The sequence below is a fragment of the Populus trichocarpa genome, chromosome 3 (genome assembly GCF_000002775.5).
Source record: "Populus trichocarpa isolate Nisqually-1 chromosome 3, P.trichocarpa_v4.1, whole genome shotgun sequence".
NCBI classification, from domain to species: domain Eukaryota; kingdom Viridiplantae; phylum Streptophyta; class Magnoliopsida; order Malpighiales; family Salicaceae; genus Populus; species Populus trichocarpa.
Window position 1 is genome coordinate 5,597,994 of NC_037287.2, and position 26,485 is coordinate 5,624,478.

At 36.1% G+C, this 26,485-nt stretch overlaps 1 protein-coding gene across 1 annotated transcript; it reads left to right on the top strand.

Annotated features, from left to right (window-relative positions):
* The first annotated feature begins 908 nt into the window (after nucleotides 1–908).
* LOC112326987 (uncharacterized) lies at nucleotides 909–3,286 on the top strand. The gene is made up of 5 exons (XM_052451430.1): nucleotides 909–1,270; nucleotides 1,361–1,439; nucleotides 1,596–2,155; nucleotides 2,497–2,728; nucleotides 2,984–3,286. Exons 1-5 carry the CDS (start codon nucleotides 909–911, stop codon nucleotides 3,284–3,286), a joined length of 1,536 nt encoding a protein of 511 aa, XP_052307390.1.
* Nucleotides 3,287–26,485: the final 23,199 nt, after the last annotated feature.

Consider the following 26,485-nt stretch of genomic DNA (forward strand, 5'->3'; position numbering starts at 1 on the left):
CCATTAAATTCCGCTAAGGTTCGCATCAGTTGGTATCAGAGCTGATCTAATCACAGGTCATATCCTTCAATTTGAGTCTTTATTGTTTCTTGTTTGATTCTTGATAGATTCGGCCACCTATATATAACAAAAAAAATAGGGATTTTACTTTTTATTGCTTTGATGAACACTTAATCATAAGTTAGTGTTCTTTTGATGCTTTCTTGATCAAAATCGGCATACACACCTAAGTTCTTGATTTTGTTTTGTTCTTGCCCAAATATATATATATATATATATATATATATATATATATATATATATATAAAGGAGGCTTGATCTTGAAATCTTGATTGCTACCGCACAAAAAAAAAAGAAAAGAAAAAGAAAAAAAATCACTTTTTGTTTTGTTTTGGCCGAGTACATGCTTGAGAAACCTTGATCATTAGGAAATTGGTTAGTCTTGATTCGTGAATCTTTTAGTAGTCTTGTTTGTGTTCTTGAAAATTTGGGTAGTTTAGTTGATTTTATTGAGTTTTTGGAATTTTCTTGAATTAAATCCTTAGTTCTTGATAATTCGTAATTGTTTAGCTCTTTTCTGATTTTTTTTTTAATTTCGTGTCTTCAAATCATCATATTATTCGTACAAATTTGCATTGCTATTCGTGAATTTGTCATCGAGTTTTGTTTTGTTAGTTTCGTAATTTCTTGCTTCTAGAGTCTATATCAAATTTATAAATTCCCTGCATAGTTGGTTGCTTTTTTCTGAATCATTGCTAAGTGATTTCAAGAACTAAAGAAAGGCAATTTAAGTAGAAAAAGGCATAGGGAGCATATTCAAGTGAAAAGCTTATAAATTTGTGTGAAACACGAGTGTGTGAGGTGTTATTTTTATTGCTAATGATTTTCGTGCAGGTTTTTTTAAAAAAATGTCTTCTAATAGTGTGCCACAGAAGAAGGGTGAAATCCTAGAAGATGGGCTTTCAAGAATACAACAACAGATGGAATTTATGTTTGGTGAGCTGATGACTAGGATTGAAAAATTAGAGACTAGGTCTGATGGAGGGCGTAGTAAAAGGGGTAGGGAAGCTAGGAAGGAGGAGAGTGTTGCTGGAAACTCTACAGATGAAGCCGAGGATGATCTTAACCGTGGTGGTGGGTTCCGTACATATAAGCGAGAGAGGTATGAGAATCGGTCAAGGAGGGGACATATTCGGCCACATAGGGATTTTGAGCATAGAGGGGATTTTGATGATTTGGGAGATATAGATCGAAATTTGGGTAGTATTAAGTAAAAAATCCCAACCTTTAAGGGAAAAAGTGATCCAGAAGCTTATTTAGATTGGGAAAAAAAGGTGGAGATGATTTTTAACATCCATAGGTACTCTGAAGAAAAGAAGGTTAAGTTAGCTGTAGTGGAGTTTACTGAGTATGCCATGGTTTGGTGGGAAAGATTGGTGGTAAAAAGAAGAAGGAATAGAGAAAGACCAGTTAGCACATGAGAGGAGTTGAAGACAATAATGAAGAAGAGGTATCTTCCTAAACACTATTATCGGGAGTTGTTTAATCGTTTACAAATGATTACACAGGGTAATAAGACGGTGGAGGAGTATTAGAAAGAATTAGAGGTGGCTATGATTAGAGCTAATGCTAATGAAGATGAGGAAGTTACTATGTCTAGGTTTTTGAATGGCTTGAATAAAGACATAGCTAATGTTGTGGAGTTGCAATCATATGTTGATTTGGAGGAGTTAGTACACTTAGCCATTAAGGTTGAAGGACAGTTGAAAATAAAGGGCAATACACAATCTGGAGCTTATACGGGGTCTTCTTTGGGTTGGAAGATGAATTATAGGAGAGAGGGTAATGTATTATCGAAGCCTTTGGTAACTTCTAAAGTTTCCAAACCTACCTCCATGAAGAAGCAGGTTTCGGCCAATGATAAAAAACTTAACGGAGAAGTTCAACCAAAGCGTAATCGTGATATAAAGTGTTTCAAGTGTCAGGGATTGGGACACTATGCATCAGAATGTGCAAATTGTCGAGTTATGATTCTAAGGGATGATGGAGAGATTGTGTCCACTAGTGAGGAGTCTGATTATGATGAGATGCCCCCACTTGAGGATGCTAGTGATTTAGAGTATGCTGTTGGTGATAAAGTTTTGGTGATTAGAAGGTCACTTAGTGTTCAAACTAAGAGGATGATGTGGAGCAACAAAGGGAGAACATCTTCTATACTAGATGCCTAATCAACGATAAGGTATGTAGTATGATCATTGATAGTGGTAGTTGTACTAATGTTGCTAGTGTTACTTTGGTTAGAAAGTTGGGATTGAATACCATAAAACATGAGAGGCCTTATCAACTTTAATGGTTGAATGAATATGGTGTTGTTAGGGTGAATAGACAGGTGATGATTTCTTTTTCAGTAGGCAAATATAAGGATGAAGTGTTATGTGATGTTGTGCCTATGCATGCTACTCATCTGTTATTAGGGAGGCCTTGGCAATTTGATAGAAAAGCCAAGCACGATGGGTTTAAGAACAGGTATTCAATAGAGAATGATGGAAGGATTTATACACTTGCCCCACTCTCACCAAAGCAAGTGTATGAAGATCAAATTCAATTGAAAAAGGGCTATGAGGAAGAGCAACATGTTTCGGCCAAAGTGGAGGAACAAAAAGATTCGGCCAAAATGGAAAAACAAGTTGAACAATATGGTAAGGATGTGAGGAAGAGAGAAAAGAAAGTGAGGCATGAGTTGAAAACAAAAGGGAATAAAGTTTTGGCCCTTAGGACATTAGGGGAGGGTCACAGCCAAGAACAAAAAAATCAAAAGAAGGCCGAGAGTGGAGAGAAAATGAGTGGAGAGAAGAAAGAAAGGGTGAGAAAAGAAGAGTGTGTAGAAAAAGTGGGGAAACACCTTAATTTTTTTGCAAAATCTAATGATCTTAAACATGCCTATCTTTCTGACTTGCCTATGATTTTACTTGTGTATAAGGAGGCATTCTTTAACTCAGATGATTTAGATTCTTGTGTTCCTAGTGTTGTTAAAGTTCTTTTGCAGGAATTTGAGGATGTCTTTCCGGATGACATTCCTAGTGGTTTGCCGCCAATTAGAGGTATTAAGCATCAAATTAACTTTGTTCCAAGAGCATCTATACCAAATAGGCTAGCTTATAGGAGCAATCCTGAAGATACTAAGGAGCTTCAAAGGCAAGTGGGGGAGTTGATGTCGAAAGGATACATTCGAGAGAGCATGAGTCTTTGTACAGTTCTCATGCTTCTTGTTCCAAAAAAGGACTGATGCAACCATATTATTCGATAGTTTCACCCACATTTAACTAATTATTTGCCTATGTTATATCTATAAAATACCTTGAAATTCTTTGTTTTATGTTTTGAAGGTACTTTTGGATGAAAGATGAAAAAATGAGTAAATTGGAGGTAACTGGTAGATTTGACGTTCAATCGATGTTTTGTGCAGAGCGTGAGTTCTAGAGGTCAAAATGAAGTGATTCTAGTGGCATTAAAACACTAACATCCATACCTTTCTGGACATGTAAGGCAAGAAAATAAAATAAGGAAGATCATGGAAATCGCAGCTTTCAAAGTCAAATCTCGCAATCTGCCAATGTTGACCTTCGGCCATTCTGACTTAAATATATGGAGCTACAGAGGTTCAATTGATGCAAACTCAATTTTTTTGAAAACCTGGCTAACATTCCTATAAACGCTCAAAATTTCAGCAAAAAACGATGTCATATGAGGGAGATATGATTTTCCAAAGATGATAGCTGAATTCTGCCAGCAAACAGGTTTCGTGAAGGAACATGTCCAAATTACGTTTCGAAGCATCTAAACCGGCGTCCAAGTTTTTATTTCAGCAATTTAGCTCCTCTAAGTCAAAGCTTGAAGATTTAATGCAAGACTATTTCTTCTTTTTAGGAAAATAGTTATTGAAGTACTTAAATGTAAACTGTCAACTTAAGGGAGGACTATTTTGTAAAATAGGGACTAGGGTTTCTTAGCATATAAAAAGAAAGAGAGAAGGGAAAGAGGGTAGAAAGGAGGCAGCAGCTAGAAGTGAAGAAACACAAACTCTCCTCTCTACAAACCAGAAATAATGCTTTCTTCTATCTTTAAGAGTAATTGTTCCATAGATATGCAAGGCTAAGCTCGTTTTCTTGGTTGCAAGGACACGAAAACCTTCGGATTTCAAGAACTGTGAGATTTATTTTAACTTTTCTTTTCAGTTTATATGATGAATATGTTTGTTCTCCTATGCTTATTTTTCCTATGATTTTTTATTTTAATTGCTAGAGCGGACTCTAAGTTATTATTGTAGACAATCTATTGCTAAGTTTGATATCAAAACCGGAGTTATGGTATATGAACTTGTGAAGCAACTGAGTTTAATAATTATGGCGGATTTACGTTATTGATAAGAAGAGTAGTATTTATGCTCTATAATTATTCTTATTTGCATTTAGACCCCATTTTCTTTAAATGTATTCGTTTTGCCTCCACTTCTTTTTAGTTTATCTTATTTTCTTTAATTTAATCCAACCCTCAACATTTTTGGGTTGATTTATATTGTCTCGAAATATTTCGTCCATAAACTTATATCCAAAAATTTCTAAATTCCCGTTTTTATTTAACCATATGCATGAATTTCTTCACTTTTATTTCTCATGTAGTTAGTTTGCAATCTAAGCAACCTTTATTTTTCCCCGGGGTTTACATTCTCCCCTCCTAATAGAAATTTCGTCCTCGAAATTTAAGTTACGTACCTATGTTGAAGAATAAATGCGGGAACTTTTGCTTCATTTCAAATTCTCTTTCCCATATTTCTTCTTCTATTCGAGAGTTTCTCCACAAGACTCACACCAGAGAAACTCTCTTATTCCTTAACACCCTCACATCTCGATCCAAGATCTTGACAGGCTTAGCTTCCATGGTTAAATCCTCTTTAATCTTCATAGGAAACGTGTGGTAATACCCGTGAGGGGTCTATCTTGGCCTTTCGCAGCAATGACACATGGAACACATTGTGAATCTTATCCAAATATGCAGGCAACTCTCACGGTAGGCAACTTGTTCGATTCTTTCCTTAATCTCAAAAGGGCCAATATATATCTCGGAAGCTAATTTTCCTTTTTCTCCAAATCGAATGATGCCTTTCCAAGGCGCCACCTTCAAAAATACCTTATCCCCCATTTGGAATTCTAAAGGCCTTTTTCGGTTATCTGCATAACCCCCCCCCTTTTTTTTGTTCCTGGCTTCCTTCATCCTCTTTCTGATCACCCTCACCTTGTTAGTTGTCAGTTGTACCATTTCAGGTCCCCAAAGCTTCCTTTTTCCTACTTCCTCCCAACAAATTGGGTACGACATGTCCTCCCATACAATGCTTCATATGAAGCCATACCAATAGTAGCTTGATGACTATTATTATAAGTAAACTCCACCAATGGCAGGAGATCTTCCCAGTTCCCTCCGAACTCCAGTACACAGGACCCCAGAGGATCTTCAAGAGTTTGAATAGTCCTTCCAGATTGACCATCCGTCTGAGGATGAGATGTTGTGCTTAGATTCAACTTTTTCCCCAATGCTCGTTGTAAATTAGGCCATAATCTCGACATGAACCTTGGATCCTGCTCCGGCATAATCGACACTGGCACTCCATGAAGTCTGATTACTTCATTTACATATAATTTTTGCTAGCTTATCCACCGAATCAGTCATTTTTATAGGCAAAAACAAAAATAGATTTTGTCAGTCAATCCATAACCACCCATATAACATCATTCCCCTTCTTTCCCCTAGGTAATCTTGTCACAAAATCCATATAAATATCCTCCCATTTCCATTTTGGAACCGATAAGAACTATAAATCCCCTATAGGTCTCTGGTGTTCTATCTTACTTGTTAACAAATCCCACAGTTCGACACAAATTATGCTATCTCCCTCTTCATATTTGGCCACCAATAGTATTCCTTTAAATCTTTATACATCTGCGTACTTCCCGGATGAGTAGCGAATCAGGATTCATGAGCTTCTCTTCATACTTCATCCTTCAAAGTCTTATGATCATGTAAATAAATTCGCCTACCCATTGCTATTAGCCCACCGGATAACATTTGGAGTGCTTTCTCTATACCCTGGTTTACACTCTCCTTGATATCCTTTACTTTTTCATCTACCTGGTTTACACTCTCCTTGATATCCTATCTCAAAGCATCGATCGGATCTTTACCTGAGTTAATAGTGATCCCTCAGACCCTACACTTAATCGCAAGCCTAATTTCTTCAATTCCACTATACTTCCCTATTCCTAAATCTCCATATCATTCATCACTATTTTTCCCTTCTTAATCAATGCATCGGCTACTATATTAGCCTTACTAGGATGGTAGTCAATCACACAATCGTAATCTTTTATTAACTCTACCCATCTTCTTTGTCACATATTCAACTCCTTTTGTGACATCAAATACTTCAAACTTTTATGGTTTGTAAAGATTTAAACTTGTGACCCAAACAATAATGTCTCCATACTCTTGAGGCAAACCCCACTGCTGCAAGTTCTAGGCCATGAATTGGGTAATTCACCTCATACGACTTTAGTTGTCTTGATGCATAAGAAATCACACGCCCGTGTTGTATCAACACCCATCCTAGACCCCTTTTTGAGGTATCATTATATACCATAAACCCTTCTGTCCCTGATGGAAGGGCCAGCGCAGGAGCAGAAATGAGTCTTTCCTTCAGTTCTTGAAAGCTCGCTTCACACTCTCCCGACCAAACAAACCTGACTTCTTTGCGGGTCAGCTTAGTCAAAGGTGATGCTATGGTGGAGAACCCCTCAATAAACCTCCTATTATGCCTAGCAAGACCCAAGAACTCTGGATTTCTGTCATGTTGGTAGGCCTTTCCCATTTCAACATGGCCTCTACCTTTCTTGGATCCACAATACCTTCTACGGATATTACATGGCTTAAAAAAAAATTACTTCTTTGAGCTATAACTCACGCTTATCCAGCTTTGCATATAATTGATTCTCCCTTACAGTTTGTAGCACAACCCTTAGATGTTGTTCATACTCCAAGTAAGAGCTTGAATACACCAAGACATTGTCAATAAATACCCCCGCATATTGGTCCAGGTAAGGCCGAAACACCCGATTCATCAAGTCCATAATCATGGCAGAAGCATTAGTTAACCCGAAAGGCATTACTAAAAACTCATAATGTCCATAACGGGTTCGGAATGCAGTCATTTATCTGTCTTGTTCCTTGATTTTTAACTGGCGATATCTAGATCTTAACTCCATCTTAGAGAACACCTTAACACCCTTCAACTGATCAAACAAATTATCTATTCATGGGAATGGATAATTATTCTTCACCATCACTTATTCAATTGATGCAAATCAATGCACAATCAAAATGTGCCATCCCCCCCCCCTTTTTTTTTTACAAACAATACCGAAGCTCCCCAGGGCGAGTTACTAGGCCAAATGAAGCCTTTATCTAACCATTTTGAAGTTGGACCTTCAGTTCAGCCAATTCCATAGATGTCATCCTATAGAATAGTTTCTATGGACACTTTAATTTCTCTAACCGGAGGTAGTTCAGGCAACTCCTCTGGGAATACATCTTGAAACTCCCTCACAACGGGAATACTAGCCAAATCTAGACTACCCTGTCCAGCTCCCTTACAAGGGCTAACCAAGCAGAACAACCCTTTATCAATAACTTTCTAGCTACCAAGACTGAGAGTACACAACTTGGAATATCTTTTTGTTCCCCTTTAACCACTACTCTTTTATCACTTATTCCTTGGATTGTCACTGTCTTGGTGAAACAATCCATTTATGCCTTATGTTTACTTAGCCAAGCCATGCCAAGATTCAAGTAAAAATCATATAACTCAAACGAAAAAAGATCTACCCTCAATCATGACCCTTCAATATATAGTTTTACCCCTCTATAAGAACTATCAAATCTCTAGCACCTACATCTGGTTTATAACTCTTTCCCTTTTTCTTCTTTTTTTTTTCTTTTCCAGCCAAAGCCCAGCAACCTCAACATCCTTTTTACCATGGTAAGTCATACAACCCATCCCTCTCATACACCTCACCTACTGCACTATGGTGACTACTCCCCTTGATCTAGGAGCTGTACTGGAGGCTCCCATTATATGATCCATAGAAGCAGGATCCTAAAATGGGTTTGACCCATCTACCGGTGCCACTGATAGGGGTATATTATCTCCCCCCATATGTCTGATGCATCGGGCATTGTTACCCCAGCCTGACGGGACAACGAATCATCTCGAAATCCCACTGACTCGCCTCCTTTAGAGTATACTGATGTTGCAGGTACATGAGAGCAAGTGTCTGTCAAGGGATCCCAATCTGGATCACTTTCATAACGAAGACTCTGATCACTTCCCCGAACTAGGAATGGATTAGTCTTGGCTACTTGCCTTGTTCTCACTATTCTGAACCACATATTCAAAACCTTATAATCATTCCTATCCCCGGAATAGCAACCTGAGCTCTGATACCAAAATGTAACATCCCCCATTTCTGGGATAAAACCACAATCTCATGTCAATAGAAAAACAGAGTAGTTAATTTTTTTTTTATATACATATTCACGGTCTTCGTGTTAACATCTACCGGAAATTTCGACGGAGTTCCCCCCTATACCGGAAGGTCCCAATTTACCGACATGTAACCTGTTTACCCTTCTATCAGTTCGCATCTCATAACTTAATTCCCAACCCAATCAACCTGGGTTTCAATTCCACAATTATACTCACACCTATCAACCATAATATTTATGATATGCATGATATAACAAAAATATCATTATGGATGGATAATTTAAATAAATATAAATTCATAGACATGAATTATGGTTATATAAACTACAACGTTAAATTCATTCAATCAAGTTTAAACATTTATTATACAAATTAAGTTATACAACTATTTTCATGTTTACAAAATACAAGGGTATACTCCCTAGAACCTAGACTTCAAAAAGGAAAACATAAGCTAGGATCTACTCCTGTCGTGCATGCGATGATCCTGAAACAAAATACATATTATTGCGAGGTGAATATTTCCATAAATATAACAATATGAATATCTAATAATTTCAACAGGGCAACATGCATTCATATTTCATTTACTTCTCCCTTCTAGTTTTTTTTTATTTAAAATCTCTTCCTTATTCAACTATTGATAATCGTTCCCTCTACCACTATCAACCTTCATTCCAGACATCAACGTGATTACTTTTGCTTATCACATTCCCGATACCAATTTCACTGGTATCGTCATCACCACCTCATAGGAGTCGATATAAGGCGATCCCTTTACCCGGAATCCTAACATACAATGAATGTATGCTGGCCATTCCATGGTGATCCCTTTACCCGGGATCCTAACATACACTGAATGTATGGTAGCCAATACGTGGAGATCCCCTTACCCGGAATCCTAACATACACTAAATGTATGTTAGTCCATTCGTGACGATCCCTTTACCCGGGATCCTAACATACAATGAATGTATGCTGGCCATTCCATGGTGATCCTTTTACCCGGGATCCTAACATACATTGAATGTATGGTAGCCAATACGTGGAGATCCCCTTACCCGGGATCCTAACATACACTAAATGTATGTTAGTCCATTCGTGACGATCCCCTTACCCGGGATCCTAACATACACTAAATGTATGCTAGCCAATACAGGGTGATCCCCTTACCCGGGATCCTAACATACACTCAATGTATGCTAGACAATACATGGTGATCCCCTTACCCGGGATCCTAACATACACTTAATGTATGCTAGTTTATGCCTCAAATCACACTTCTCATGTTTTCCTTTTTCAGTGATAATTTCATCACTTGGCAATTCACATAACAACTTTTCACCTTGAATACACATACATTCAGTAATTCACATTTCACATCAAAATATATTAAATCATGGAATTTAACTAGGAAGCATAGGTGTGAATCACCTACCTGCAATAGAAGCTCTACTCGTGCTCCCCTACTGCTGCTGTTGCACCATGTCTGTGGTCCCTCCTGCAAATCACAGGTTTATCTCATAAATTTTCCTCACTCAAGGATATGTTTTATAATAACCATATCAACAACCAATAAGTCTTTCTTTTAGTCATTTCTTAGTACTTTATGTTTTTCTCATTTCACTCATTATTACTGTCGTTCTTTTTCCAATCCTAGTTATCATTCCTTTCTTTATATTTGGACTTTCACTGTCCAACTGTTACTGCTTCGTCTTTGAACTGTTACTGTCTGACCTCTCCTCAGAGTTTTAACTATATCTGGAGTTATAGAACTCCGATTCAAGCGAAATTTATGGCGTTGGAAAGGTAAGACATGAGGCTACAAGTTCTATGTTTTGGGAAGAACCCAGTTCTGCTTCTAAGGTAGTCAAAATTTCTCATTAACAAACACTTGGATTGTTACTGTCCATTTTTGAACTGTTACTATCTGACCTCTCCTCAGATTTTTAACTATATCTGGAGTTATAGAACTCCGATTCCAGTGAAATTTGTGGCGTTGGAAAGGTAAGACATGAGGATACAAGTTATATGTTTTGGGAAGAACCCAGTTCTGCCTCTAAGGTAGTCAAAATCGCTCATTAACAGACGCTTGGACTGTTACTGTCCAACTGTTACTGTCCATTTTTTGAACTGTTACTGTCTGACCTCTCCTCAGATTTTTAACTATATCTGGAGTTATAGAACTCCGATTCAAGTTAAATTTGTGGCGTTGGAAAGGTAAGACATGAGGCTACAAGTTATATGTTTTGGGAAAAACCCAGTTCTGCCTCTAAGGTAGTCAAAATCGCTCATTAACAGACGCTTGGACTGTTACTGTCCAACTGTTACTGTCCATTTTTGAATTGTTACTGTCTGACCTCTTCTCAGATTTTTAACTATATCTGGAGTTATAGAACTCCGATTCAAGTTAAATTTGTGGCGTTGGAAAGGTAAGACATGAGGCTACAAGTTATATGTTTTGGGAAAAACCCAGTTCTGCCTCTAAGGTAGTCAAAATCGCTCATTAACAGACGCTTGGACTGTTACTGTCCAACTGTTACTGTCCATTTTTGAACTGTTACTGTCTGACCTCTTCTCAGATTTTTAACTATATCTGGAGTTATAGAACTCCGATTCAAGTGAAATTTGTGGCGTTGGAAAGGTAAGACATGAGGCTACAAGTTATATGTTTTGGGAAAAATCCAGGTTTGCCTCTAAGGTAGTCAAAATCGCTCATTAACAGACGCTTGGACTGTTACTGTCCAACTGTTACTGTCCATTTTTGAACTGTTACTGTCTGACCTCTCCTCAGATTTTTAACTATATCTGGAGTTATAGAACTCCGATTCAAGTGAAATTTGTGGCATTGGAAAGGTAAGAAATGAGGCTACAAGTTCTATGTTTTGGGAAGAACCCAGTTCTACCTCTAAGGTAGTCAAAATCGCTCATTAACAGACGTTTGGACTGTTATTATCCAACTGTTACTGTCTCATTTTTGAACTGTTACTGTCTGACCTCTCTTTAGATTTTTAACTATATCTAGAGTTATAGAACTCCGTTGCAAGCAAGATTGGTCTCGTTGGAAAACTAAGACATGGGGCTACAAGTCCACTGAGGAAGGAGAACCCAGTTCTGCCCCTAAGATAGTCATAATTGCTCATCAAAAATCAGACTTACTGCTCTACAGGGTCTGTCATGACCCCATCTCGGTTGATAACCCTTAACTGGAGTTCTACAGCTCTAAATTGAGCAAGACCAATTTCCTTAGTTAGCTAACATCCAAAACTATAATTTCTATGAAGGACACTGGTTCTCCCTCATCCTCCTATCCGAAATCTTACTGAAAGTTAGGAGACGAGTCTGTCCAGATTCGTCACCCCCCCTTCCCTTCACACATAAATTTCCCAAACTATATTTTCTTGGTAAATTATCATTATTTCACGTCCCCAAATCACATTCCACACATGAATTAACTTAATTTTTACAACAAATACTTTTCCCCCAAATTTAAGTCTAAGAACCCTAATCTATAATTCACATCAAGGCATCAATTCCTTATCGAATTTAAAATGACTTATAAGATCATGTTTAGAACACCTTACCCGGTACGAATTAAGGTTTTGATCTTCAACCAGTTGAAGATTTTCAACTTCCTCCTTTCTTATCTAATGATAGCCAGCCCTCCATCTTCTCTTCTTGTTCAATTTCCTTGTTAATCACTTGCCCACAAGTGTTTATTCCATCTATAAACCCTTAATCTTGGATGGGTTCTTGAAATTTTGGTGTTTCTCTCTTGATTTGTAGAAATAGATACCAAAACTCCCTCTCTTCTTTCTTCACGATAGTTGCAGATCTATTTTTGATAAGAAGAGTAGTATTTATGCTCTATAATTATTCTTATTTGCATTTAGACCCCATTTTCTTTAAATGTATTCGTTTTGCCCCCACTTCTTTTTAGTTTATCTTATTTTCTTTAATTTAATCCAACCCTCAACATTTTTGGGTTGATTTATATTGTCTCGAAATATTTCGTCCATAAACTTATATCCAAAAATTTCTAAATTCCCGTTTTTATTTAACCATATGCATGAATTTCTTCACTTTTATTTCTCATGTAGTTAGTTTGCAATCTAAGCAACCTTTATTTTTCCCCGGGGTTTACAGTATGTTAGGATCCTGGGTAAGGGGATCACCTTGCATCGACTCCTACGGGGTGATGATGATGATACCAGTGAAATTGGTATCTGTAATGTGTTAAGCAGAAATAATCATGCTTGATTTATAAAATCTGGAAATGGAGGTTGTTAATGGGAGGGGAAACTGTTTTTAGTAGTTGAACAAGAAAGGCATTCTAATGAAAGACAGAAGGGAGAAGTGAACAAAATATGAATGCATATTGCCCTTTTTAAATTGTTAGATATTTGTGTTGTTATATTTTATTGTGATATTCATGTTTCAATAATATGTATCTTGTTTCAGGACCATCGCATGTATGACAGGAGTAGATCCTAGCTTATGTTCACTTCTTGTAATCTAGGTTCTAGGGAGTATACCCTTGTATTTTGTAAACATGGAAATGTTTGTATAACTTAATTTGTATAATTAATGTTTAAATTTGATTAAAAGAACTTAACTTTATAGTTCATATAACCACGTTCCATGTATGCGTATTTATATTTTTATCCATCCATAATGATATTTGTTATATAATGGATATCATAAATATTGTAATTGATATGTATGATGATGTTTGTGGGATTGAGACCGAGGATGATTAGGTCGGGATTAAGTTAGGAGATACGGGTTATTAGAAGTGCAAACAGGTTAACTATCGATAACTTGGGACCTCCCGGTATAGGGGAGATGCGGGTTTTTATCCTGGAATAGGGGATGTTACACCTTCCTTCAGAAAACTTCTAGCCTCGTGTCTTAGCTTTCCAATGAGACTAATCTCGCTTGAAACAGAGTTATATAACTCTAGACATAGTTAAAAATCTTAGTAGAGGTCGGACAGTAACAGTTCGATGTCAAGATAGTAACGATAGGACAATAACAGTCCAATGTGTATTGATGAGCAATTTTGACTATCTTGGGGGCAGAACTGGGTTCTCCTTCCTTTAGAGAACTTGTAGCCTCGTGTCTTAGCTTTCCAACGAGACCAATCTCACTTAAAATGAAGTTCTATAACTCTAGATATAGTTATGTCTGGATAGTAACAGTTGGACAGTAACAGTTAGAGATTTAAATAGTAATAGTTCAAATATAAAGAAAAAATGATAACTATGGTTGGACAAACAACAACAATATTAATGGGTGTAATGAGAAAAACGTAAAATATAAGGAAATGACTGAAATAAAGACTTATTGACTGTTGATATGGTTATTATAAAACATATCATTGAGTGAGGAAAATTTATGAGTTAAACCTATGATTTGCAGGAGGGACCATAAGCGTGGTGCAATAGCAGCAGCAGGGGAACACAAGTAGAGCTTCTATTGCAGGTAGGTGACTTTCACCTTCATTTTTAATAACGTTGAATAATGAAATACTTTATCATGAATGTTACAGTGATGCAACCATACTATTCAATAGTTTAACCCACATTTAACTAGTGATTTGCCTATGTTTTATATATAAAATGTCTTGATATTTTTTGTTTTATGTTTTGAAGGCACTTTTGGATGTAAGATGCAAAAAGGAGTAAATTGTAGGTAATTGGCAGATTTGACCTTTAGTCGATGTTTTGTGCAGAGCGTGAGCTCTAGAGGTCGAAATGAAGTGATTCCAGTGGCATTAAAAAGCTAACATCCATACCTTTCTGGAAATCTAACGCAAGAAAATAAAATAAGGAAGAGCATGGAAATTGCAGCCTTCAAAGTCAACTCTTGCAATCTGCCAGTGTTGACCTTCGGCCATTCCGACTTGAATATCTGGAGCTACAGAAGTCCAATTGATGCCAACTCAATTGTTTTGGATTCCTGACTCAAATACCTCTCAACTCCCAAATTTCAGCGAACAACAATGTCATATGAGGGAGATATGATTTTGCAAAGATGACAACTGAATTCTACCAGTAAACAGGTTTCGTGAAGAAACGAGTCCAAATTATGTTCCAAAGCATCTAAACCGACATCCAAGTTTTTATTTCAGCAATTTAGCTCCTCTAAGTCAAAGATTGAAGATTTCATGCAAGGCTATTTCTCCTCTTTTAGGAAAATAGTTATTGAACTACTTAAATGTAAACTGTCTACTTAAGGGAGGACTATTTTGTAAAATAGAGACTAGGGTTTCCTAGGATATAAAATTAATGAGAGAAGAGAAGGGGGGCAGCTAGCCAAGAGGAGAAAAATGCCCCCTCCTCTAACAAACTTGAAATCATGCATTCCTTCTTCTTTTTGATTAGTTGTTCAACAAACATATAAGGCTAAACTCTTTTTCTTGGTTGCAAGGACTCGGAAACCTTCGGATTTCAAAAACTGTGAGATTTATTTTACCTTTTCTTTTTAGTTTATATGATAATGATTGTTTATTTTAATTGCTAGAGCGGAGTCTAAGTTATTATTATAGACAATCTATTGCTAAGTTTGATATCAAAATCAAAGTTGTGGTATATGAACTTGTGAAGCAACTGAGTTTAATAATTGTGGCGGATCTACGTTATTAATCTTAGGGAGAACATTCAATCAAATCAAACATAGACTGTGAACAATTATGTTTTCTTGATTAATCAACTTATCTAGTTCTTAAGGCTGCCATTGAATTAAATTACTAGTGCGGACACTGTGGTTGTTTGATGGTTAGGGTTAGTTATACGGCGAATCCGTTAACTAACCAATGTTAAGAAGAGATAAATATTCAGAATATAAATTGATGTTTCATTTCCATAATCAGTTCTAATTTCTATAGGTGGATGTGTGCTTGCGACCAAGGTTTGTTCTTTTGATAATTTTCTGATTTTATTAAATTTCATTTGATAGTTTTCTATTTTCTTTTGCTTTAGCCTAGATAACATCCAAACCCCCCCAAATTGCATATCATCTAGCATAAAAATCTGACTTGAACCTTCCTCGTGGGATCAACTCCTTACTTGCTTTATACTATCTTGTGTGTTGTGTTTGAAGCTAGGGTAATTAATTTGTGCGACCGTGACATCGCAACAAATTTTGGCGTCGTTGTCGGGGAAGTAATTTTTGTTGATTCTTGTGCTATTATTTTTATTTGCTGTGATTGTTATATATTTTTCAGAAAAAAAAGAGAAACAATATTTTTGCTTGCTGTGGTACTGTACATTTACGGCAGCGGTACTGTTCAAAACAGATTTTTTGGTAGAATTAGGTATCAGCCTTTTGTTTCCTGAAGCGAAACGACGTTCTAAACAGGACTAGTGGTATAACACTAGCCCCACCCTATCGAGGCCACATTCTGCTGGTTTCTAGGGTTTTTAGGCAGTTTTAGTTTTCTAGCGTAGGATTTTCGTACAATTTGCATTGTTTTTTATCTCTTGTGTGGTTGGTTTCTTTTGAGTTTTCTTGACGATTTATGCCTGTAACCCATTCTACTAACCAGAGTCAAGTGCAGGTGGGTCTCGAAATAGAAAACACTTTACATAGGTTACAAAAGGAAGCTCGCGTCAACACCATGGTTGTTGCACGACAACAAACACTCAAGAAGCTTGCTGCTCCTAACATGGAAAATCAACCATTATGCATAAACATCGACAATAATGTAAACTTCGAGCTCAAATTTGGTTTTATACATTTGCTACCAACATTCAATGGTCTTGCAGGAGAAGATCCTCATACCCATCTCATGGAGTTTCATATGGTTTGCGTTGGCATGAAATCAAATGGAGTTGACGAAGAACAGGTTAAGTTGAAAGCTTTCCCTTTCTCTTTAAAAGGGGCAGCAAATGGATGGTTTTTCTCTATTCTCCCGGGTTCTATTGGAACTTGGAATGCCATGAAGAAGATTTTCCTTGAAAAGTATTTCCCAGCATCTCGAGTTGCCAACATAAGGAAAGAAATATGTGGGATTCGACAATCTCATGGAGAGACACTTTCCGAGTATTGTGAAAGATTTGAGCAACTATGCATTCAATGCCCTCATCATCAAATACCCGATCAGCTGCTCATTCAATATTTATATAAAGGATTGATGCCTACTGACCGTAGTATCATTGATGCTGCAAGTGGAGGGGCATTGGTAGATAAGACACCCGAGGCTGCACGCCAATTGATCTCAAACATGGCACCCAACTCGAAACAGTTTGACACCCGTGGAGACTTCGCAAACAAACGAGTAAATGAGGTAAGTATTTCTAACCTTGAAAATAAAGTTAATGATCTTACTTCTCTTGTGCGTTTTTTAGCTTGTGGAAATGTACATCAGGTGAAAGTTTGTAGCATATGTTCCTTACAAGGACATACCTAAGATATGTGCCCAACAATGTAAGAAGATTATATTGAACATACTAATGCAGTTGATGGAGCATTCAACGGACAGCCCCAGCGTAAGTATGATCCTTTTTCCCATACGTACAATCCTAGATGGAGAGATCATCCAAACTTATGCTATGGAAACCCACCTCAACAAGGCAATCAAGGTCGACAGTTCCATCCCCATGGATTTCAATCCCAACAGAATTATCAAGCGAAACAACCCCCTCCATTCTCAAACTCCAATGTTATGGGGTCATCATCCAGTGATGATCTTAGTGAGATGATGAAAACTTTGGCTTCTAACACTGTGACCTTGCAACAAAATGTCATGTCTTTTCAACAGGAAACAAGGTCAAGTATTCACAACTTGGAGAAGCAAATGGGGCAAGTAGCTTCAAGTGTGGGGAAATTGGAACCACAAATGAATGGAAAATGTTCATCTTAAATGCAGGCCTATCACATAAATCAAAGGATTGATTGATGAGTTTAACTACTGAAATTGAGAAGACAAAGAGAGGGTTAAACTTAGAAAAGAGATGTTGGTTCAGTCCAAACTGGAACACTGTTCAGTCATTGGGTCATATCTGAAGCTGTAGATCTTGGATTTCAATTTGGTTTGCATGGCTAGAAAGCTAAGATAATAGAGAAGTCCAAATCTTAGCAACAATGGAGAAGTCGGAATCTGTCCTGCAGCCCAGACACTGTTTAGTGTTCAGCCCATATCTCGAGTTCTAGAAGTCCAAATGCACTGATTCTTTTTTTGTTGGAAAGCTGAGACAATTTCCTAGAACTTTCATGCGGACAATCTGTTCAAATTCTGACGTTAGCAATGACATTTTGTTCAGAAAAGAAGATAAGGATTGTCACCAAGTCAAGATGTGGCCACCCACTCAACAATTAGTCATCAAATCAATAGTTCCAAATTTTGGCCTATAAAAGGAGGCATTTGCCATGTATTTAGGCATCTTGGTTTTCAGATCAAGATCCTGTTCTTGCTCTCTCTCTTTATATTTTTGTAATGCTTAGGTTTTGTTTATATTAATCTCTTGTTTATGCTTTTCATTTCGTTTCCTTTACTTAATATATCTTATTTATGTTCTTATCTTGTTTATTTATGTTTCTCTTCTTCATTATGTTTAGCTAAGTTTATTATGTCAGGGAAAATGTTACACTGATGGTGTAAGAATAAGTATAGTATAAACTCAACATGGACTTTAATGTTTGATACTAACATGTTTTGTATCTTATTCACTCTTAATACTTTGCTTGTTAAATGGTTAATCTAGATTTATGTTGTATAACCTTGGTACAACAAATACTTGGCACTTTCATAGCCCAAATTGTATGGTATAACTGACACCTGTGCTATGAAAAGAACTTGATTTGTTGTTAACATAAGTTATAATCATGAATACCTGACAACATTTACAAGTATTAGCATTATTCGAATAAGATAACTAATGTAATCATGTTAACAATTTATAATCCGATTGGAACCTTCTTTGTGTGTGGTTTCCAGTTGAGTAATAAGAGTTTATACTATACTTGTTTGAAATACCATTAGTGGATCCTCTAACCTTAACAATTGTTTTTATCATTGTTTAATCCTTATATCAATATCACATCTCAAAGCTCTCTTCAACTTATTATTATTATTATTATTATTATTATTATTATTATTTATAATTTATATAGTTAACCTCCCTGTGGTTCGACCCTGGTATTGCTGGGTTATTTATTACTTCAACACTCCTACACTTGGGAGAAGACATCAATCTTTTGGTCGTGTCAAGTTTTTGGCGCCGTTGCCGGGGAGGTAAGTTCTTGTATAAATTATAATATTTATTTTATTTTCTCTTTTCACTTTTCTTGTATCTAACTTTTTTTCTTTTTTTTCTTTTTTTTGTTTCTTTTTCCTTTTATTCTCTTCCTACACATGCATGAGAGTTTGGTCATGTACATTAAGTGGTAGACCTTGTAGGGTATCCTCATCATTTTCAAAAAATATGGCCGAAGAAGATAATTAGTCGCTTTATAATGAGAATAATCGTGTGAGAACACTTAGAGACCACATGAATCCCACAAGAACAAGTGCACCTTCATGCATAGTTTTTCCTCCTGATGCATCTCATTTTAATTTTAAGCCAGACATTATTCAACTTTTACCTTCTTTTCACGGCTTAGATTTAGAAAATCCATACTTGCATTTAAGGGAATTTGAGGAGGTCTGTAACACCTATGACTTAAATTGTAGCATGAACACCATCAGATTAAAGCTAAAACATGGCTATAAAATTTGAGACCAGGATCTATTCGTGCTTGGGATGAAATGCAACAACAATTTTTAAAGAAGTTCTTTCCGTCTCACAGAACAAACTCTTTAATTCAAAAGACAAATCATCACTTTCACTCAAAAACCAGGAGAAACATTTTACCAATGTTGGGATAGGTATCGAGACTTGCTTAATACTTGCCCTCATTATGGTTTTGAAACATGGAGATTGGTTTCACATTTTTATGAAGGGTTAACACCTAGAGATAAACAAATGGTTGAATTGATGTGCAATGGAACTTTTGAAGATAAAGACCATAATGAAGCAATGTAGTACCTAGACTTGCTAGCTGAAAATGCTCAAAATTGAGACACTACAGGCACTTATGAGGCACCAAGTAAAACCTAACCTCATACATCTAGTAGAGGTATGTACAACCTTAGAAAAGATCATGACCTCCAAGCCAAGTTTGCATCTTTAGCTAGAAAAGTCGAGGCACTAGAATTGAAAAAGAGTGGGCAATTAAAATTTGTTCAAGACATTGTGTGTCAAATTTGTGAAACCAATGAACATTCAACCAATGACTGTCCAACTTTGCCTTCTTTTAAGGAATGTCTCCATGAACAAGCTCATGCTTTAAACAGTTTCCAAAGGCCCAATCATAACCCATACTCGCAAACATACAACCCCAGTTGGAGAAATCACCCAAATTTTAGTTGGAAAAGTGATAACAATAATGCACAAACTTCACATTCACTGTTTCAAGCACAGCATAATTTCTAAAATTCTCATGGATATGCACCTCCTTATGCTCCCCCTCCTAGAAAAAATCTTGAGGAAACATTGTATACATTCATTGAATAGTAAGAGACAATCAACACTCAACTTGCTCAAAGCATGACAGATTTTAAAGATACTCTTGCAAAATTGACATCTGGTCTCAGTTTTCAAGAGAAAGGTAAGTTTCCATCTCAACCATAGCAAAATCCAAAGGGGCAATACAATGCAAATGCAAATAGTTCTGGAAGCCAACACATGGATAAAGTCAAATTAGTCACTACTCTTCACAGTGGTAAGGTTATTGAAAAACCCATTCTTGAACCTTGTGAGAAAGATGATGAGTCAATCTCGAGGGTAAGGAAGGGGTTGAATCTGAACATTTCCCGCCAGCACTTCCATTTCCACATGTCATGACCAAACAAAGGAAAGTCAATCACAACTCTGAAATCTTTGAAACTTTCAAACAGGTAAGGATCAATATACCTTTGTTGGATGCTATTAAACATGTACCTTCCTATGCTAAATTTTTAAAAGATCTGTGCACTGTGAAGAGAAAATTGAATGTGAAAAAGAAAGCCTTTTTAGCCTAATAAGTAAGTGCCATTCTTTAGAACAATAATTCTTTGAAATATAAAGACCCTGGTTGTCCTACAATTTCTTGCTTTATTGGAGAACATAAAATTGAAAGAGCTTTACTTGATCTTGGAGCTAGTGTGAATTTACTTCCATATTCAGTCTTTCAGAGTCTCAATCTAAGTGAGTTAAAACCAACTTCTGTAACTCTCTTACTTGCTGATAGATCTGTAAAAGTGCCTAGAGTAATAGTTGAAGATGTGTAGTACAAGTTGATAAATTCATTTATCCTGTGGATTTTATTGTCTTGGACACACAACCTATTGAATCATGTAATTCATTTCCTGTTAATTTAGGACGTCTGTTTCTTGCAACTTCTAATGCATTGATTAATTGTAGGAATGGACTGATGAAGCTATCTTTTGGAAACATGACATTGGAGATGAATATTGTCAACATTTGCAAGCAACCTGGAGATGATAATGATTTACAGGAAGTGGACTTTACTGAAAAATTAGTTCATGATCAATTTCAAACCACTTCCAATGAAACTGAGATTGATGAATCTGACGATGTGCAAATGGTTTATTTTCAGGAAGAATCAAAGGCAAATAGTTGGAGACCAAAAATTGAGGAATTGTCACCACGATCAATTGAGTCCATACCTTCAAGTGTTCAACCACCAAAACCTGATTTGAAGTCGTTACCATTCAATCTCAAATACTCATTTTTAGGAGAAAATGAAACTTTTCCGGTAATAATCTCTTCCAAACTTAATGCACATCAAGAAGGTAAGTTATTACAAACTCTGAAAATGCACAAAAATGCATTAGGATGGACCATAGCTGACATAAAAGGAAGTAGTCCTTTGATTTGCACACACAGGATCTATTTGGAGGAAAATGCTAAACCCTTTAGAGAAATGCAACGAAGGCTTAATCCTAATATGAAAGAAGTAGTGAAAAATGAAGTCATTAAGCTTCTAGATAATGGAATCATTTATCCTATTTCTCACAGCAAATGGGTAAGTCCTACCCAAGTTGTACCCAAGAAGTCTGGAGTCACTGTTATAACAAATGAGAAAAATGAGTTAATTCTAACTAGGACTATTACTGGTTGGCGGATGTGCATTGACTATAGGAAACTTAATTCAATGACTAGAAAAGATCATTTTCCTTTACCTCTCGTGGATCAAATCCTAGAAAGAGTTGTAGGTCATGAATTTTATTGTTTCCTAGATGGCTATTCAGGTTACAACCAAATTAAAATTGCATTGGAAGATCAAGAGAAGACTATTTCACATGTCCATATGGTATTTTTGCATATCGAAGTATGCCTTTTGGATTATGTAATGCACCAGCCATGTTTCAAAGATGCATGCTTAGCATATTCAGTGATATGGTTGAACGTTTTCTTGAGATTTTTATGGATGATTTTTCTGTTTTTGGTGATTCATTTGATGATTGTTTGACTAATTAGAAAAGGTTTTGAGCAGGTGTGAAGAGAAGAATTTTGTATTGAAGTGGGAAAAATGTCACTTTATGGTAACAAATGGCATTGTACTTGGTCATATTGTTTCATCGAAAGGAATTGAGGTTGACAAATCTAAAATCGAGTTAATTGCTAACTTGCCAACACCAAAATCTATTAAAGATGTTAGATCATTCTTAGGACATGCTGGTTTTTATAGAAGGTTCATCAAAGATTTTAGTGTAATATCTAAGCCATTGAGTAACCTTCTAACAAAGGATAATATTTGTAAATGGACTAAACATTGTGAAGAAGCCTTTGTTAAACTTAAAAACTTGCTTACTTCTGCTCCTGTCATTCAACCTCCTGATTGATCATTACCTTTTGAAATAATGTGAGTGATTATGTCGTGGGTGTTGTATTGGGACAAAGAAAAGATAAGATACCTTATGTGATTTACTATGCAAGTAAAACTTTAAATAGTGCTCAAATGAATTACACCACCACTAAAAACAATTACTTACAGTAGTATTTGCATGTGAAAAATTCAAGTCTTATCTTATTGGCTCACCTGTTGTTGTTTTTAGTGATCATTCAGCATTGAAATATCTTCTTTCTAAGAAAGATTTTAAGGCTAGATTGGTGTGGTGGATTTTGTTACTTCAAGAATTTGATATCACAATCAAAGACAAGAAAGGTACCGAAAATGTTGTTGCAGATCATTTGTCAAGATTGACAATAGATTTGAAATCTGACATCACACAAATCGATGACTACTTTCCTGATGAATCTTTACTTTATGTGTCTACATTGCCTTGGTTTGCTAATATTGTTAATTTTCTTATTTCAGGACAATTGCCAGCTCATTGGAGATAAAAGAAAGTTCTTGAACGAAGTGAAGAACTTTTATTGGTATGACCCTTATTTATTCAAATATTGTCCTGATCAAATATTTTGAAGATGCATTCCTGACAATGAGGTAAGTAGTGTCATTATATTTTGTCATTCTAAGGTATGTAGGGGTCATTTCTCATCAAGAAAGACCACTGCAAAAATCTTACAAAGTGGATTTTACTGGCCCACCATGTTCAAGGACTCACATGCATTCTGCAAGACTTGTGAAAATTATCAAAAGTTGGGATCTATTTTAAAACGTCACATGATGCCTTTAAATCCTATTCTTGTCATTGAGATCTTTGGTTGTTGGGGTATAGATTTCATGGGTCCATTTCCTCCATCATTTGGTTTCTTGTACATATTAGTCGCAGTAGATTATGTTTCAAAATGGATAGAGGCAATTCCAAGTCGAAACAATGACCACAAAATATTGATAAAGTTTTTGAAAGAAAATATTTTGAGTCGATTTGGAATCCCTCGAGCCATGATAAGTGATGGTGGAACACATTTCTGCAACAAGTCATTTGAGTCTTTAATGAAGAAATATGGAATCACACATAAAGTTGCCACCCCTTATCACCCTCAGACAAGTGGACAAGTAGAGCTTGCTAATAGGGAGATCAAACAGATCTTGGAGAAAACAGTGAAAAGACTGGTCTTTAAGACTTAATGATGTACTTTAGGCTTATTGAACTGCTTATAAAACATCATTAGGTATGTCACCTTATAGACTAGTCTATGGAAAACCTTGTCACTTGCCTGTGGAACTTGAACATAAAGCTTATTGGGCTATTAAAGCTTTCAATTCTAACCTTGATGATGCTAGTCAGCTGTGAAAATTACAAATAAATGAGCTTGAGGAAATAAGAAATGATGCATATGAAAATTCAAGAATTCATAAAGCAAGAATCAAAGAGTTTCATGACAAGAAAATACTGAGAAAAACATTTAATGTTGGTCAAAAAGTCTTGCTTTATAATTCTCGACTCCATTTATTTCCTGAAAAACTAAGATCAAGATGGAGCGGTCCTTTTATTGTGAAACATGTGTATCCATATGGGGCCTGTGATATCGAGAATCCAAAGAATGACAATGTTTTCAAGGTAAATGGACTTCGTTTCAAAGTTTACTTTGACAATTTTTCAGTTGAAAATAACTCTATTGAATTGAGTGATCTTGTATATAAAGATTGATTCTTTTTCTCACATTGTTTTGTGTTTCTTTTTTGTGTGAATTTTGTTTTGCTAGTCTCTCTCACCCCGGTCAAATGGCAGATAACAATACTCTAGACTTAAGTCGGTTCTTTCAGTTTCTCATAACAATTGATATCTGTATATATTTGTGCAATTCTTCGCTCTTTGAATCTCTTCTCCAATTCTCATTTGAAAATGGACACCATTCTTGAAAAATTAAAAAAGTATTTTCCCGCTTGGCCTCCAAATGCGATTACAAAAATTTACCGTGCTAGGTGTGCAAGATTGAGGTTGTTAATGAATCATGGAATTCTTGAAGATATTCGCTGTCTAATTTAAGCAAAGGTCCGATCATCAGGTGAGTCTTCTAATTCTTTCATTTCATACATGTCTGGGATAGGTAAAAGCACTTTTGCAAAGAAATATCGTGCAAAACGACTGGAAGTCCGTCACTGATGTGCTAGATGGACTTGTAATGCACAATGTCGTTCTTTAGGAATGGTATCTATAAACCATGAAGATAAAATACAATTCATTAAGGATGGCCTAAGTAAGGGGTCTTTAGATAATCTTCTATTGACTCTTGAGACGTATTCTAGTGGAGATGTGCATCGTGCAATTCATGATTTATGGTCATAATTCCATAAAGAATATGCTCGACATAGTCTTGGGAATCTGACTAAAAAAGACTTTGTTTGCCAGTTTTTAAGAAAACTGGATGGGAAGCCTATCCTCGACCCATAGAGGGCGTTTAAGCCGTTCTTGGATGTAAAACCAAGGAAAGATGTGAGCCACAATCACAACTACCTGTACATAAACATGCTTTTTCAAAATAAATAAATAAATAGAGAGAGAGAGAGAGAGAGAGAGAGACTCTAGTTGGCCTACATATAGGTGGTATGATTGCATTTTTAATTTCTCATCTATAAAATCTTCTCTTCCTTCCCTTCATTTCTACTCAACCCATACATTTAACAGATATAGAAGTGTGTAGAAATGGCAGGTTCCTCAAGTCATCACATAAGAAATATTTGTGTTTTCGGTGGATCCAGTCCTGGAAAAGAAAATGAGTTTTTAGAATCAACAAATCATCTTGGTCAGGTACTAGCTGAGAGAAAGATTCATTTAGTGTATAGGGGAGGCAACCTTGGGTTAATGGGGGGTGTGTCAATAGCTGCATTTTTTGGAGGCAGTCAAGTTTTGGTGGTCGTCCCCAAAGCTTTAGCAAAAGGGGACATCATTGGCAAAACAATTGGAGAGGAACTACAGGTCCTCACAATGTCTGATCGACTGAATGCAATGTTTAACCATGTTGAGGCCTTCATTGCTTTACCAGGTGGTCTGAGCATATTAGAAGAGATCTTTTATATTTCCTCTTGGGTGCAGTACTGCACATTCACCATAAACCCATAGGTCTGTTAAATGTTAATGGTTTTTATGATAATTTGTTGTCTTTTCTTGATCAAGCTGTAGAACAGGAATTTCTAACATCTTCGGCACAACAAATCATAATCTCTATTACTACTGCGAAACAATTGATTGACCAACTACAATCTTTCATCCCTGTAATTGATCCCTCTATGAGTCGCATTAATTGGTCAACTAAGGAAAGCCGTAAAAAGCATAGATTGGATTTGAACCTTCGTTTGTGAATCCTTGTGTCTTTTGGTTTTATTAATAACATATTATTTAGTTTTGTTATATTTGTTTAAGTGTGTTTCAGGTTTGTCAGTGTTCGCTATTTCAGGTGATGTCTTCTATACTCTATCTTTCTACCTTATGACATTGAGGACAATATCTCGTTCTGGTTGGGGGGAGAGGGTAGTAATTGACATTAAAAAAAAACTAACTTACTAACTGTTTTTCCTATTATTAAAACTATTTGACAAAACTGTTATTAGGATGACAGAGTAAGGAGGAATTTTATTGACTCTTGAGACGCATCGTAGTAAATATTCTTATCAAGGTCTATTAAAATACTTCTTGAAATATTCAGGTTTACAAACTCTCGTATTGTTATCACTTGATTCTGCTCATGTACTCATTTAACAAGTATTCTTAAACCTTCATTTTCACACACACACTCTAACATATGATTGTGGGTTGCACATTGGATTATTACATTATTTATGTTCTTTTGTTAAAGGTAACAACTAAGGGAAATGGATAATATATAATTTGCAAAAAAAAAAAAAACAAATTGATAATATTGATGATAATAAAAATGTAGATAAGTTTGGTTTCGTAGCCTCCTAAAACTAAGCAATTAAGCCCGAAGAGGTGTT